This window comes from Arvicola amphibius, chromosome 4 (assembly GCF_903992535.2).
Source record: "Arvicola amphibius chromosome 4, mArvAmp1.2, whole genome shotgun sequence".
In the NCBI taxonomy this organism is placed as follows: Eukaryota; Metazoa; Chordata; class Mammalia; order Rodentia; family Cricetidae; genus Arvicola; species Arvicola amphibius.
In genome coordinates, this window is record NC_052050.1 from 45142717 (window position 1) to 45158601 (window position 15885).

At 45.2% G+C, this 15885-nt stretch overlaps 1 protein-coding gene across 1 annotated transcript in view; it reads left to right on the forward strand.

Annotated features, from left to right (window-relative positions):
• Positions 1–9398: 9398 nt before the first annotated feature.
• Vps53 (VPS53 subunit of GARP complex) overlaps positions 9399–15885 on the forward strand; it is a 136047-nt gene continuing 129560 nt past the window's right edge. The window contains exon 1 of the mRNA XM_038327391.2: positions 9399–9532. Within this exon, the coding sequence (XP_038183319.1) occupies positions 9446–9532 (87 nt within the window). The 5' untranslated portion in view covers positions 9399–9445. The remainder of the gene's footprint in view (positions 9533–15885) is intronic.

Genomic DNA, 15885 nt, shown 5'->3' on the forward strand with positions numbered 1-15885 from the left:
GCAAGGCAAGGCAACAGCAGAGAGAACAAAGAAAAACTCAGAAAAGTAAAGTGAAGATTTTATAGGTTGTTGAGAATGTGTGACTGTCATGAAGGAGCCAAGTCCGTGTTTTCTGGTATTAAGGATTTAGTAACCAAGTGAGATGGATGTGAGAATGGCCTCTTTTCTTTTCTTTCTTTTCTTTTTGAGAAGGTGTCTCATGTAGGCTGGCCTCAAATCCACTATGTGGCTGAGTATGACTTAGAACTTCTGATCTTCCTGCCTTGGTATTACAGGTCTGTATCACAGTACTTGGCTTTTTGGGCTGCTGGGGATCAGACACTGCTCAAGGAAAGTAATGCATCAGAATCCAGCAGGCACTGGGCTGGAGACATAGCTATACATAAAGGTCTGAATTCAGTCTCCAGCATCACGTAAAACCAGATGTGGAAGTGCACACCAGTAATTCCAGCATGTGGGAGGAGGTAAAGGTAGGAAGATCAGAGGGCCAAGATCACCTTCAGTTCCATGGGGGCTTTGAGGCCCGCCTAGAGTACATGAGATATTATGTTTTTATCTTTCTATTGTTTCTTTGTTTGTTTTTGAAGAATTCAACAGGTGGAAAAAGATCCAAAGAAACAGAAAAGAAGGTCTGAAATAGCCATAGTACCAGTAAGAAATTGAAGGGCTCATTGGTTTGTTTGGTATTGGGGATAGAACCCAGGACCTCATGCATTCTCGGCAAGTGCTCTGCCACTGAGCTACCTCCCCAGCTGAGCTGCTAGCCTAGCCTGTAAGTGATTTTTGTAGAAGAAATTACTGTCAGCTCTACTGCAGTGATTGTACTAATTAACATCAACTTTATGAAGCAAGTGTTTTTTATACTTAAGTCTACAACGTGCACAAACGGGGCGGTCATTCTCATCTATACTCTGTTACTTGAATGAGCATGTGGAAAGTGATCTCAGTGTAGCCAATGGGAAGGCTAAGTTTGAAACATCTGGGAGCTTACATATATGCATGACTGAGTGCCTCTGTTGTGACCGTGGGAATGGGAGCTGCTGAAGCTAACTGGAGATTATGATCTGCTTTGCAAGAATGGGCATGCACAGTGAGCCACAGTACCAATCAAAACAAAACTGGTGTCTAGGATGTAACATTTGGAACCATCCAAATGTCAATCAAAACAAATGCCAAGGTGTTATGTTGGATTCAAGAATAATGGACAGAAAAAGAACCGGTTATCTTGACAAGCCATGAACTAAAACAGCTGGGAAAGATGAGATTGGCTGGGTGTGATGGGTTGGGCGTAATGGCTCACACGTTTAATTCTGGCACTCAGGAGGCAGAGGCAGAGGCAGGCAGATCTCTGTGAGTTCAAGGCCAGTTTGGTTTATGTAGTGAGTTCCAGGAGAGCCGGGGATACAAAGTGAGGCCCTGTCAGAGGGAGAGAGAGAGAGAGAGAGAGACAGAGAGAGAGAGAGAGAGAGAGAGAGAGAGAGGGAGAGAGACAGAGAGAGACAGAGAGAGACAGAGACGGAGAGACAGAGAGAGACAGAGAGGGAGGGAGGGAAGGAGGGAGGGAGAGAGAGAGAGACAGAGACAGAGAGAGGGGGGGTAAAGAAAGAGAAAAGAAAAAGAAGCATCAAGAAGGCTGGAGGGGGCTTGAGAGATTGGCTGCTCTTCCAGAGGTCCTGAGTTGAATTCCTAGCAACCACATGGTGGCTCACAACAAAAATAATGAGATCTGATGCCCTCTTCTGGAATGCAAGAGTACATGCAGACAGAATACTGTATGCATAAGATATAAATAAATCTTAAAAGAGGGAGTGAGAGAAGGCTGGAGAGATGACTCAGAGGTTAAGAGCATTGGCTACTCTTGCAGAATACCCTGGGATCAATACCTACCACCCACATGGTGCCTCACAAAGGTCTGTAACTCCAGTTCCAGAGGATCTGATGCCCCCTTCTGGCCTGTTCAGCTACTGTATGTGCATACATGCAGGCAAAACATCCACACACATAAAAATAAAACATCCTTTTTTTGGTAAGCACTAATTAAGAATAAGATTTGGCATAAGAACTCAACTACAGTATATTCTGTGCACCCTAGCTGTACTGGAACTTGCTCTGTAGACCAAGCTAGCTACAACTCAGCTCTGTCTGCCTCTTCTGAATGCTGGAATTCAAGGCATGGGCCACCACCCTGGATCAATATATTTTTCTATTTCACAACTGTTGTAGAAAACTGGGTATGGTGGCACATGTTTTCCAGGATGGAAGCGGGAGGACTGTGGATTTGTGCCAGCCTGGGCTACATATCTAGTTGCAGGCCGGGCTAAACAATATGGTGAGACCCTACCTCAAACAAACAAACAAACAAAAATGCTAATATCACCTACTTCTAACACTAGTGTTGCCAAAGGCCACACACCATTTCCATAAAGGTCCTTAGGGTTCTTAAGCACCATCACATTCGATTTGGTCATTATGGGTGACAACACCTTCACAGAGACCCACCTGCCTCTTGCTCCTGCATTCTGTGATTAAAAGCTTGTACCACCCGCCCAGGGAGAAGGAGGTGCTATTAACATTTAATGGGCATAGACCAGTAATTTTGACATCCTGTACTTTACTTACTTGTTTGTTGTAGTGCTGGGCTCAAACCTTTAGGAGGTTATAGAGAGGGGAGCCGCCATGGAATAACAAGTCTTGGTTGAGCCTAGTGGTACAGGATGATAATTCCAAATACTCTGGGGGCTAGTGCAGGAAGACCACAAGTTCAATGCTTGCCTGGGTTGTAGAGAGAGATCAATGCCAGCCTGGCAAATTAATGAGACCCTGTCTTAAAAAGTAAATACAGGGCTGGGGTGTAGCTCATACAGAGTATGGCCTAGTATGCATGAGGTTCTGGGTTTAATCCCCAGGGTGGACACTGGGCTCACTCTCCCTCTGTGTGTGTGTATGGAATATGTGTGCAGTCTTCATGGGTGCACATGGAGGCCAGTCAAGGACTTCGGGTGGCCTGCTCCAACACATTCTGCATTCTTCCGTTGAGACAGGGTCTCTTACTGGAATGAAGCTTGGCATTTCATTTAGGCTAGCTACCCATTGAGCCCTCACTCAATCTGCCTGCCCCAACCCCACCATGATGTACTGGCATAACAGCCATGCCCAGCTTTTTCCATGGGTGCTGGGGATTTGAACTCAGGTTCTCATGTTTGCATAGCAAGTGCTCTTACTCCCTAAGCCCTCTTCCCAGCCCAAGACCCTGTCTTGATCTTATAAAAAGAACACAGGCTGCACAGTGTCTATTAATAGAGTATAGCTCCCTCAAAACAGTAGGACTTCGAAACACGAAATTGACAGGAAGGGGTTAGCTTAGTTCACCAGCTCTCACTAGCAAAGACTGTCCAAATCACTTCCTGTATCCTTAGCACCACTTTCTATTGACTCAGCAAGAAACATTATGGGGATCCCTCTTGAGGGATTTCTGTTATCTTTTCACCTCACTCTTACGTTTTCCCAGAGAGGGACCACACGGTTCCCTCACAGCCTGCTGGCCCACTGCCTTTCTTTATGTCTCTTTTGAAATAGGATCTCACTGCATAGTTCAGATGAAGCTCAACTTGCCATCTTCCTACCTGGCCCTCCCGAGTACTGACAGGTTACAGGTGTGTGGCACCACACCTAGCTTCCAGTCACCTGTCAAAGGGTGTGTTCCTCAAGCTTTAGTTTTGCTTCATTGATTGTCTTTTGTATCAAAGACTGACTTCAAGTTCAATATGCAGCTGAAGGTGACCTTCAACTTCTAATCCTCCTGCTTCCATCTTCCAAATGCTGGGATAACATGTTAGGTACCAGCACACCCAGTGTGTGCTGTGCTAGGGATCAACTCCAGGGCTTTGTGCTCCGCCAACTAGCTACGTACCCAGCTCCTTTTCCAAGTGCATGCCTTATGTGTGAGATTTGCGGTATTATTAAGTTCTCTATAATACCTTGTATCACCTGTACCCCATGCCACAGAATAACCGGAAATTATCTTTAAAAGCCCAGTTCATTTGTGAGAGTATCACAAGCCCATTTGCATATCCAAATCCCTCTTCTCTATAAACTTCCACATTATATTTCTATGAAGAGCATACCATCTGTTTTTCTCCAGCCAAAGGAATTTTTCCCTCCTTGCTTATTATAAACAGCTTGGCCTGTCATTGCTTATCCTATTTTTTGTTTTGTTTTGTTTTTGAGACAGTGTTTCTCGCTGTATCTTTAACTGTCCTAGAACTTGATTTATGGGCCAAGCTGGCCTTGAACTCATAGAGATCCACCTGTCACTGCCTCCCAAGTGCTGGGATTAAAGGCATGTGCCACTAATTTATTTTCTAAAAAATTGTTACATTTATTTATTTATCTATTTATTTTTTATTTAGTGTGTGTGTGTGTGCGCGCGCACATAAGTCAGAAGATGGCAATCAGAGTTCCCTAAATTGCATGTTGAGGCCCTGTCCAGTGGATCAGCAGGACGTTGGGGACTGTGTGCAGCCTGTCCCTGAAGAAGTAAGAGTCAGGTGGAGGAGTGTGTGGGATTAGTTTTTCTCCTTTTACCATGTGGGTGCCAGGGACTCAGGCCATTAGGCTTAGTGGCAAGTGTCTTTCCCGCTGAGCCATCAAGCGAGCCACAATGTAGGTTTTTTTTTTTAATTATTTATTTATTTGTTTGTTTGTTTGTTATGTATACAATATTCCATCTGTGTGTATGCCTGCAGGCCAGAAGGGGACACCAGAACTCATTACAGATGGTTGTGAGCCACCATGTGGTTGCTGGGAATTGAACTCAGGACCTTTGGAAGAACAGGCAATGCTCTTAACCACTGAGCCATCTCTCTAGTCAACAATGCAGGTTTTTAAACTAGTATCTACCTGGACTCTTTTAAAGAGCCTACAATTTTTTTTTTTTTTTTTTTGGTTTTTCGAGACAGGGTTTCTCTGCAGCTTTAGAGCCTGTCCTGGAGCAAGCTCTTGTAGACCAGGCTGATCTCGAACTCACAGAGATCCGCCTGCCTCTGCCTCCCGAGTGCTGGAATTAAAGGCATGCGCCACCACCGCCCGGCTGAGCCTACAATTTTTTTGTACTGTACAAATCCCCTAAGTTGAACTTGCATTTAATATATTATTAATATTGGAGTTGGGGACTTCAGAAGGAAGAATGGTTTTGAGTGATAGCAGATAGTGAGCACAGACAATGGATACAAAGGACAACCAGCAATAAGCAGACAGTATGACTCTGGCCTGGACACAAACATCTTGGCTCTAGATTCTCTGTAATACAGGCAGCTCAGAAACAAAGACAGGCAAACAGGGCAAGTGTTGATGACAGGAGGGGACTGGTGTCAACACTCCTCTGCCTCTAGTCCTTCAAAGGCTTTCCGTTTCCTTCTGATGCTCAACACGAAAGCACCTGGCTCCACCCAATTCTCTAGACTCTACTTGTACCACTCTGCCCCTGACTTTCAAAACCCCACATCCTAGCCAGGTCCTTTCTTCCTATGGCTCTGCACACACTGTTACTTTGGTTTGCCATCCCTTTGCTTCCGCATTGTTGCAGCTTAAGAATCACTTCCGGAGAGAAAGCTTCCCCAGCGGCGCCCACACCCATGATCTCTTCGTACACCTCTCAGTGTGCACAGTCGTTGTCTGGCTTTGGACCTATCACCATTACATCTTCATTTGTATGAATACTATCTCCTTCCATGCAGTTAACTTTGTGGTGGCAGGCACTTGGTAGATCCGGTTCTTCGCTGAACTCAGCACCCAGTCTAGCTGCCTGTCACCAGTAGGAAGGTGTTGAGTAGTAATTGAACGAGTGGATGAATGACAGAAACACTTAGCCATAGGATCTAGGCTGTTTTGTTTGAACCAGCCCTCCATTCCCTCAACTGTTAAATTGGGATTAGGGTAATTACAAACTTCAGAATTGCTCTGTGGATTAAGAGTCAAGGTATGTAGTATGCTTGGTATGTGTATGACATATAATACGCATTAGGAAACATTAGCTATTATCATCATTAAAAAGCAACTCTCTAAGTAGCCGAAACTCTTAAACATTGTCAGTAGGAATGTGAACATAATACCCTTTCTTACAGCTGTAAACACAGGTAGATCAGGCCACTTAGCAATCTTACTTCTAGGTATACACTTTGGTGAATTAAAAACTTACACAAAAATGTAGACAGGAATGTTTATAGCAGCTTTATTCACAACTCCTCAGAACTGAAAACAACCCAAATGTTTTCAAATCAGTGAGTAGATAAATCAGTGGAGTACTCACAGCAAGAAACAAATTGAGGACACAAGTAATAACATGGAGGAATCACAAATCCACTATGTTAAGTGAGAGAAGAAAGACTCAAAAGGCGACATACTGTATGATTCCACTTATATGGAATTTATATAACATTCTGGAAAAGTCAAAACTCTAAGACTAAAACTCAGGCCAGTTGTTTCCAGGCACTAGAATGGATGTGAAGAAAAGCAAGGGGAAGATGGCAATGTCCTAGCTGGTTGTGGTGTGCTTACATGACTATGTGCATTTACCAAAGCTCATGGCATTGGAAACTGAGAAGAGCTAATTTTACTGTATGCAAATTATATCTAATTTGCAATAGAAAACTAAATCAATAGGTAAAGCTGTGCTTTCCTTCAGGAATGGCGCACATGGTTTCCTCTCTCTTTCTGCTAGTATTCCCTTTCTTATCTTTTTATTTTTATCTTATTTTCTTAATTTTATGTGTACGGGTGTTTTGCCTGCATGTACATCTGTGCACCATGTGCATGCCTGGTGTCCAAGGAAGCCATAAAAGTCCTTGGAGCTGGAGTTTCAGACTATTGTGAGCAGCCACGTGGGTGCTGGGACTTGAATCCAGCTCCTCTGGGAAAGCAGCCAGTGTTCTTAACTGCTGAGCCCTCTCTCTAACCCCTGTATTTGTTTTTTTTTGTTTGTTTGTTTTTGTTTTGTTTTGTTTTTAAGACAGGGTTTCTCTGTGTAGCCCTGGCTGTTCTGGAACTCACTCTGTAGACCAGGCTGGGCTCAACTCAGAGATCCGTCTGCCTTTGCCTCCTAAGTGTTGGGATTAAAGGCATGTACCTATACTACCACCCCAGACCTATTTATTTTCTTAATTATGTATATGTCTGTCTGCCTTCTGTTTGTGAGAGCTCTTGGGCAGCCAGAGAGGATGTTTTATGCCTTGGAGCTAGAGCTGCATTTGGTTGTGAGCTGCTCAATGAAAGTCCTGGGAACTAAACTTGGGTCCTGGGTCCTCTGGAGGAACAGAAAGCATCTTTAACTGCTGAGCCATCTCTCCAGTCTTTGTTTTTGATTTTGTTGTTGTTGTTATTGTTTTTTTTCCGAGACAGGGTTTCTCTATAACTTTGGAACCTGTCCCAGAACTTGCTCTGTAGACTAGGCTGGCCTCAAATTCACAGAGATCTGCTTGTCTCTGCCTCCCGAGTACTGGGATTAAAGGTGTGTGCCACCACCACCCAGCTATTTTTGAATTTTGAGACACAGTTTCGCCACATAGTCCAGCTGGCCTGAAACTCCGTCTTCCTACTTCAGTTTTCAGAGTATTTACAGGCATGTGCTACCACAGCCAGGTGGCACCTATATTTTCTGATAATAAAAGCTGGCACCTAAAATTTCTGATAATACTATGTTCATTGTAGACATGTGGAGAAATGCAGAAAAAAATATTTGTCATTGACTTTTGTTTGAGACAGGGTCTCACGTAACCCAGGCTGGCCTCGAACTCACTCCTTGTCCTAAGCCTCCACCTTCATCCATCTGGGATTATAGGCTAGTGCCATCAAACACAGCCAATTTTGCTCTCAGAAATATATAATCTAGGCCGGGTGGTGGTGGCGCACACCTTTAATCCCAGCACTCGGGAGGCAGAGGCAAGCGGATCTGTGAGTTCAAGGCCAGCCTGGTCTACAAGAGCTAATTCCAGGACAGGCTCTAGAAACTACAGGGAAACTCTGTCTCGAAAAACCAATACATACATACATACATACATACATATATATATATTCTACTTTCTGAAACACATTTTGTGTACATTCCTATGTCATTAAATAATTTTCAAAACCATAATTTTATGAGTCAATAATATATGTGTGTGCCAAATGCATGGAGGTCAGAGGACAACATGCGAGAGTCAGGACTCTTTCCACATGTGGGTTCCAGGAAGAATTCAAGCATGGCGGTTGGGGACAAGTGCTCTACTGGCTGAGACATCTCACTGACCTCCCCACTCTCCTCCTGCAATGTATATTTTTAAGCATTTCTTTGTGCTAAAAATTATATTGCTTACACAAAATTTTTTTTGCAAACTAAAATTACAATCAAGTTCCATCCAAACACTTCAACTTTTTTTTAATGAAAAAAGCAATTATATATATTCCTAAAGCAATTTCGAAAAATAATAGAAGTTCAAACAGGGCCAGAGACTCCTTCCATCAGGGTTTCACAATGTTGAACTGGCAAGGCAACCTTCCCTTGGCTGCAACTCCCTCATTGTTCCAGAGGCTGCTGGAAAAGTGGTTCCACAGGGTGATCTGGCTCCTCTCTTTGTGATGTACAAGGTTAGACATCCTAACATTTCCTGTACTACTAGCTTCAATTTGCATAATACTTCCAATAGTTAATGCTCACCTCACCCCACCTAACGTGGCGGTAAGCAGGGCAGATGGGAGTACTTTGTTCAAGATCATAGGCTTATCAAGAGTGTAAACACGGATGTACATGTAGCCCAGACATTATTCAGTCTCAAAAAAACAATTCCCAGTGTTGGGTCGCTTTGTCCCCCCCAACCCCCACCCACAACTCTGCCCAGTGGATCCTTATCTAAGGAGCAGGCGCTCTCCCAACCTTCAAATGTCCTTGGTAACGCTGCCACTTACCAGCTAGGGTCATTTCACTCCCGATGGCAGGGGACACATACTGTCCCTTACCAAGGGGGCCCAGCGAGCGGGTGGCAAGCTGGTTTCGTGGCCCGCGGGGCTTGCTGCCCATCCATCAGTCGCGACATTGCTCGGGCTGCGGCTCTCTGGGGCGCTCCCACGACGCAGAGGCGCCGGTGGAGGCGGGGGACGAGCCCTGGGTGAGGTGGAAAAGGCCTCCACCGGTGGAAGGACCGGCAACGGGCGACCAGGAACCTGTGGTTAAGGGCTGTCTGGGAATAATCCTGGGATTTGACAGCCATGCCTCCAGAGGTCAGTCCTCCGCTATCCCAGAGTCCCCCGGTTCCCGGAAGTGCCGGCTCTCCGGAAGTGCCCGGCTAGCTGAAGGAGTAGCGGCTTTCTCGGGCGCTGTACCTGGTGGGTTGCAGGTCTGGGGTCCTGCTGACAGTACCTGGTGACAGCGCAGGAGCAGGGTTGAAGCGGGCCGTCGGGGCTGAGCAGCGGGATGATGGAGGAGGAGGAACTGGAGTTCGTGGAGGAGCTGGAGGCCGTGCTGCAGCTCACGCCTGAGGTGCAACTAGCCATCGAGCAGGTGAGCGCTCCACCCCCTCGGAGGGAGCTCTGGAGGACCGAGTGGCTTTGGGTCCGGACGGAACCCACCCTCCTAGGTTGGAAAGTTGGCAGCCCAGCGCGCAGAGGGGTCTGGATTTTGGTGGAGGTGGGAACGGGTTTCTCAGCTCATAAATCGAACGCGTCCTCTCTAGGCTCAGGTTGTCACGCTCTGCCGGGTTTGGGCCTTTGACAAGGATGAACTTAGGAGAAACTGCGTGACAGGATAATTCAGGCTGTGGGAGATTGTGAGACCTCATCCATTTTCCAGACTAGTGCTCCTCTCTTTTCTCAAGCCCTTGCAGTGGTTTGGAATTGTTAGCAGGAGACTTTCATTCCAGAAGAAAATGGCAGAATGGGGTGGTGTGGGGTGTGTGTGTGTGTGTGTGTGTGTGTGTGTGTGTGTGAAAGAGAGAGCGAGCGAGCGAACGAGAGAGGCACACGCTGGAGTTATCTGGGAAGAGGAAGCCTCAGTTGAGGAATTACCTCCATCGGATTGGCCCATGGGCAGGTCAGTGGGCATTACCTTGATTGATAATGTAGAATGGCCCAGCCCGCCGTGCGAGATACTACCCCTGGGCAGCTGGGCCTAGGCTGTATAGAAAAGCAAGCTGAGCAAGCCAGAAGCAGCGTTCCTTATGGTTTCTGCTGAGATGCACTGTAACTTGTAAGGCAAATAAACTTTTTTTCCCCAAGTTGCTTTTGGTCATGGTGTGTTATCACAGCAATGGGAAAGCAAGCGAAGACAGACCTTTACCATAATTAAAAGGTTGAGGGCCAGCGATATGGTTCAGTGGGTAGAGGCACTTTGTCACCAGGCCCGATAGCCTGAGTCTGTCCTCCAGGAACCCCAGAGTAGAGGGAGAGAACATGTGTCCGTCAGTCACCCCTGTTGTGCACCCCCATACCCCAACATACATAGGCCACACACACATAAATACAGTAAAAATGTCAAAAGGTTAAGAATATCTGCTATTTGGCTTACATTGGAGAATATTTCTAAGAGTCCTTTCTTCCTTAGAAGACTTGTTGACTAAATCTCCTTGTTCAGTATATTAAAATATATGGTAAAGATATTAGAAATAATTGTTTAGGCCCCATATAGGTTTTGTTCTTGATAAAGGGGGAAAGATCTTCCTTAAAGGAATTGTCATGGGGTTATGATAGAAAAAAGGCACATTAGGAGTTAGGGCTATGGCTCAGTGCATAACATATCTCTGAGCGCTTGTGTCATGTGCCCCAGGATCTAGGTTCAATCCCAGTACTGGTGGAAAAGAAAGAAAGGGAAGAGTATGCCCCACTTAATGACTGTCGGGAAGTTTGCCCAATAACATATTAATTCTACACCACTAATTAGTATATATGGACAATTAATGCTTTTTCTTTGTTTTTTTCCAAGGCAGGGTTTCTCTGTGTGTAGTCCTGGCTGTCCTGGAACTTGCTTGGTGGACCATTAATAATAATAATAATAATAATAAACCTTTAGTTCAGTAGTCTGCCACTGTACTAAATACTGTGGCACTTATATTGTCCACTTACAGATTCACTGTATGTGCTCTGGGTGATGCTGGTCTTCCTCCTATAAACCACATCTTTACATCCCAAGGATGATATCCCATTGGGTAAAATTGGGGTGCTGGGACCATGCTCCTGCAGCACCTGCTTCCTTCAACATTCCAGTCGTGCTTTAGACGTCCTGGGCTCTGATGGCAGAAACAGTACAATTGAAATGGATTAATAAAAATGCTGCAGGTCCCCAGTTGGTGACAGCAGGCCATGTGGCAGCAGGCAGCAAGCCCTGAGAGCAGCCAGTCCCAGGCAGGGACAGCTGCAGACCCCAGAGTGGTGGCTGATCCAGGGCAAGGAGACAGAATGGTGGCGGCGGTGGGCGAGAAACAGAGACATGGATAGGCATGCCATGCAGAGTAAGGTTGAATATTTATTCAGTGGGTTATGGAAGTACGGAAGGGACGAGGGAGAAGGGGAGAAGAGGAGAGAGAGGGAGGGGGGGAGACAGAAGCTGCCTTTTCGAGAGGGAGATGGAAAAGAGAGGGAACTCAACTGAAAGCTGAAGATCAGCCTGTTTCAGCAGACAGGGGAGGGAGTGGGAGTGGCTTGTCTCTTAAGAGACAGAACAGATCATTACATCAGTCAGTTACTGTTTGAACTGGAACTATCAGAATATCACGTTATTATCATTTATGATACATTTATTTTTTATTTCTTATTTTTTTGATTTCCAAGACAGGAATTTTCTGTGTAGCCCTGGCTGTCCTGGAACTCACTCTGTAGACCAGGCTGGCCTCAAACTCAGAATTCAGATAGCTGCCTACCTCTGCCTCCTGAGTGTTTGTTAAAGGCATGTGCTACCCCTGCCCGGCTACATTTTCTAGTCTCACGTTTTCAAGGTTTAGTCAGCAAACGCTTGATGTCAAGATGAATTTAGATTTTTTTCCTTACTTTTAATTGTTCAAAATCCTAAAAATCCTGCAACTAGTTAAACAGTAGCATTATTATAAAGAGTATCAAGTTGAGGGTTGATATAACAGAATCACATTTTACCTGGGGGTGAGTTCCAGAAGCATTGCATAAAATGAGTACCACCACAGCTATGTTCTTCTTGAAATCCTCTAAACGACCCATGAAATAGTGTCTAAATACAGGTCGTCTGATAAGTCTGGTGCTTTCTCTGCCAAAACTGGGGCCAGGCATTCTCTTTATAAGTGTCACTGGATGAAGGAGCTTAAGTCAAGGACAGTGTTGTGTGAAATCTATTAATACCTGGGATGACACCCAGGGACAGGAAGAGAGGAATGAAGAAACTGGGAGTAGTTAGAGGAAGTGGATAATTCATTTACTTCCTCATACCCCTCACAATGGCGGGCGCTGTTCACAGCACTCCCTCTGCCAAGGGCATTTAATTAATTGTGTAATCACATGTACGCGTGGTGTATTCCCACCATAGGTGTACAGTATGGAAGTGAAAATGCTAAGCTTCATCTCTCACTGACTTTGCCTCCGCATGGAAGTCATTAATTCCTTTCTTAGCAAGACTTTTTGATTTGTTCATTTTTATTCTTAAATCAAAACAATTACTTATTTACTATTTTGTGTATATATGTGAGCCTGAGTGAGTTTATGTGCATCACAGATGGCATCAGATTCCCTGGGACAGGAGTTACAGACAATTGCCAGTAGCTATTGTGTGGTTCTAGGAATGGAATCCAAGTCTTCTTCAAGAGCAGCAAGTGCTCTTAACTTTGAGCCATCTCTCTGATTCTTTTTTGTTTGTTTTTGTTTTTATTTTTGAGACAGAGTTTCTCTGTGTACCCCTGGCTGCCCTACAACTCACTGTGTAGACCAGGTTGGCCTCAAACTCACAGGTGCGTGCCATCACCACCTAGCCATGATTCTTTAACCTTTCATAATTGTTCCTCTGAAGGTTGCTTTACAGAGTTTTATATGTCTTGAGCTGGTAGAATTCGGTACCCAGGGGATCACTGACTTTTCTGTTGTTTTTATTGTTATTGTTGTTTGTTTTTTGATTGTCATATTTCTGTGTGTGTGTGTGTGTGTGTACGTCTGCATCACAGAGTGCTCGTGGAGGTCAGAGGATACCTTGCAGGAGTGTGTGTGTGTGTGTGTGTGTGTGTGTACGTGTGTGTGTACGTCTGCACCACAGAGTGCTCGTGGAGGTCAGAGGATACCTTGCAGGAGTGTGTGTGTGTGTGTGTGTGTATGTGTATATGTGTGTGTGTGTGTGTGTGTGTGTATGTCTGCACCAGAGTACTCGTGGAGGTCAGAGGATACCTTGCAGGAGTGTGTGTGTGTGTGTGTGTGTGTGTGTATGTCTGCACCAGAGTGCTCATGGAGGTCAGAGGATACCTTGCAGGAGTGTGTGTGTGTGTGTGTGTGTGTGTATGTGTGTGTGTATGTATGTGTGTATGTGTGTGTGTGTGTGTATGTCTGCACCAGAGTGCTCGTGGAGGTCAGAGGATACCTTGCAGGAGTGTGTGTGTGTGTGTGTGTGTATATGTATGTGTGTGTGTGTGTGTGTGTGTCTGCACCAGAGTGCTCGTGGAGGTCAGAGGATACCTTGCAGGAGTGTGTGTGTGTGTGTGTGTATATGTGTGTGTGTGTATGTCTGCACCAGAGTGCTCGTGGAGGTCAGAGGATACCTTGCAGGAGTGTGTGTGTGTGTGTGTGTGTGTATGTGTGTGTGTATGTCTGTACCAGAGTGCTCGTGGAGGTCAGAGGATACCTTGCAGGAGTGTGTGTGTGTGTGTGTGTGTGTGTGTGTGTATGTGTGTGTGTGTGTGTGTGTGTATGTCTGCACCAGAGTGCTCGTGGAGGTCAGAGGATACCTTGCAGGAGTGCAGTCAGTTCTCTTCTGCAACACGTGGGATCTAGGAACTGAGCTCAGGTCCTCAAGCTTGGAGTAAATGGTTTTACCTGCTGAGATAATCTTGCCAGTCTCTGCCCCCACATACTGTGCTGGAAACAGTCTTCTGTAGCCTTCACTCTCTGTCCAGCTGATTGACCTTGAGTTCTGGTCCTCCCAGCACTCTGGTACATGGGCACACACTCACCACCTCTCAATGGCAGGCTTACACCATGCCCCAGCCTTTTATAACCCACCTGTTACCTGTTTTTCAAGTTGTGAAAAGAGGAGACTTAGTTATATTTCTTAGAAAATGGTTTTCTTTTGCTAACCTGAATGCCAGTTCTCCATCTTTTGATGCTATCTGAAGCATAAAGATTCCTCAGGGCAAGCTGAGGCTGTAGCTTAATTGGTAGAGGATTGCCTAGCACAGATGAGGCATGGGGGCTTGGTCCCCAGCACCACAATATATACATATATATGCACATACATATTGGTTTTTTATTTTTTTAAGATTTATTTATTTATTATGTGTATAATATTTTGTCTCCATGTATGCCCATATGCCAGAGGAGGGCGCCAGATCTCATTACAGATGGTTGTGAGCCACCATGTGGTTGCTGGGAATTGAACTCAGATCCTCTGGAAGAGCAGCCAGTGCTCTTATAACCACCGAGCCATCTCTCCAGCCCCCATACATATTGTTTTTGTGTGTAGAGGTCCCACATTTTTTTTTTCTTTTTTGCAGTATTGGGGAGTGAACCTGGGGCCTCTGGGTAGACAACATTTCACCAGAGTTATATTAAAAGAGAGTTTTTCTTTCTTTTCTGTCTTTCTTCCTTTTTTAATTTTTTTGAGCCAGCGTCTCCTATAACTCAGGCTACTCAGACTTGCTGTGTAACTGACGGTGACCTTGACTGCCTGAATGCCCCTTGCTTGGGCTGCAGGCTTTATGACACAACATGTGACTGCACAGACGTAAATAAGAAAATAGAGAATGGTGAAACTTCACTCACGTGACTGTGACTGCCCAGACGAGGGTTTCTGTGTCCTCTACTGTGGGAGGGCTGACATTGCAGTCTTTAGTGTGTATACCTAGCACTGCAGGTGTTAAATGAAATCATCGTGTCCTCATCCCAGAACTGGTTTCTTCTGACATAAAACTGTATATAGATTTCTTTTTTTTTTTCCTGTTGCAGTTTTGGAAGTCTAAAATCTTGAATCAAAAATATTAGCAGTAGCCAGGCATTCTAGCATACCCCTGTAATTCAGGCATTTGGGAGGCTAAGGCAGGAAGGAGGACCAGTTCAAGGCCAGCCTGGGTCTTATAATGAGTTGCAGGATAGCCTGAACTACATAGTTCATCTCTCAAAGACCAAAACAACAAACACTGTCAACAAACAGCATCTGCAGGCCTGTACTCACTCTGAAGACAGAAAGATGCTTGCGTTGGCTCTTCTTGCTTCTGACGGTTGCCGGCACTGCTTGATGCTCCTTGGCCATGTCTTCTTCTGGCTTTCCTCTCTCGTTTCCTCAATTCCTGTGTCCCATATTTTCTTGAGTATCCATTGTATGTGAAGCATTATAAAATGAAAAAGTTGGAATTTCTGGTCCAGGCAGTGGTGGTGCTCGCCTTTAATCCCAGCACTCAGGAATCCCAGCACACAGGTGAATCTCTGTGAGTTTGAGGCCAGCCTGGTCTACAGAGCAAGTTCCAGGACAGACTCCAAAGCTACAGAGAAACTGTCTTGAAAAATCAAATTAAAAAAAAGTTGAGGGGCTGGAGAGATGGCTCAGAGGTTAAGAGCATTGCCTGCTCTTCCAAAGGTCCTGAGTTCAATTCCCAGCAACCACATGGTGGCTCACAACCATCTGTAATGGGGTCTGGTGCCCTCCTCTGGCCTGTAGACATACACACATACACACATACACAGAATATTGTATACATAATAAAT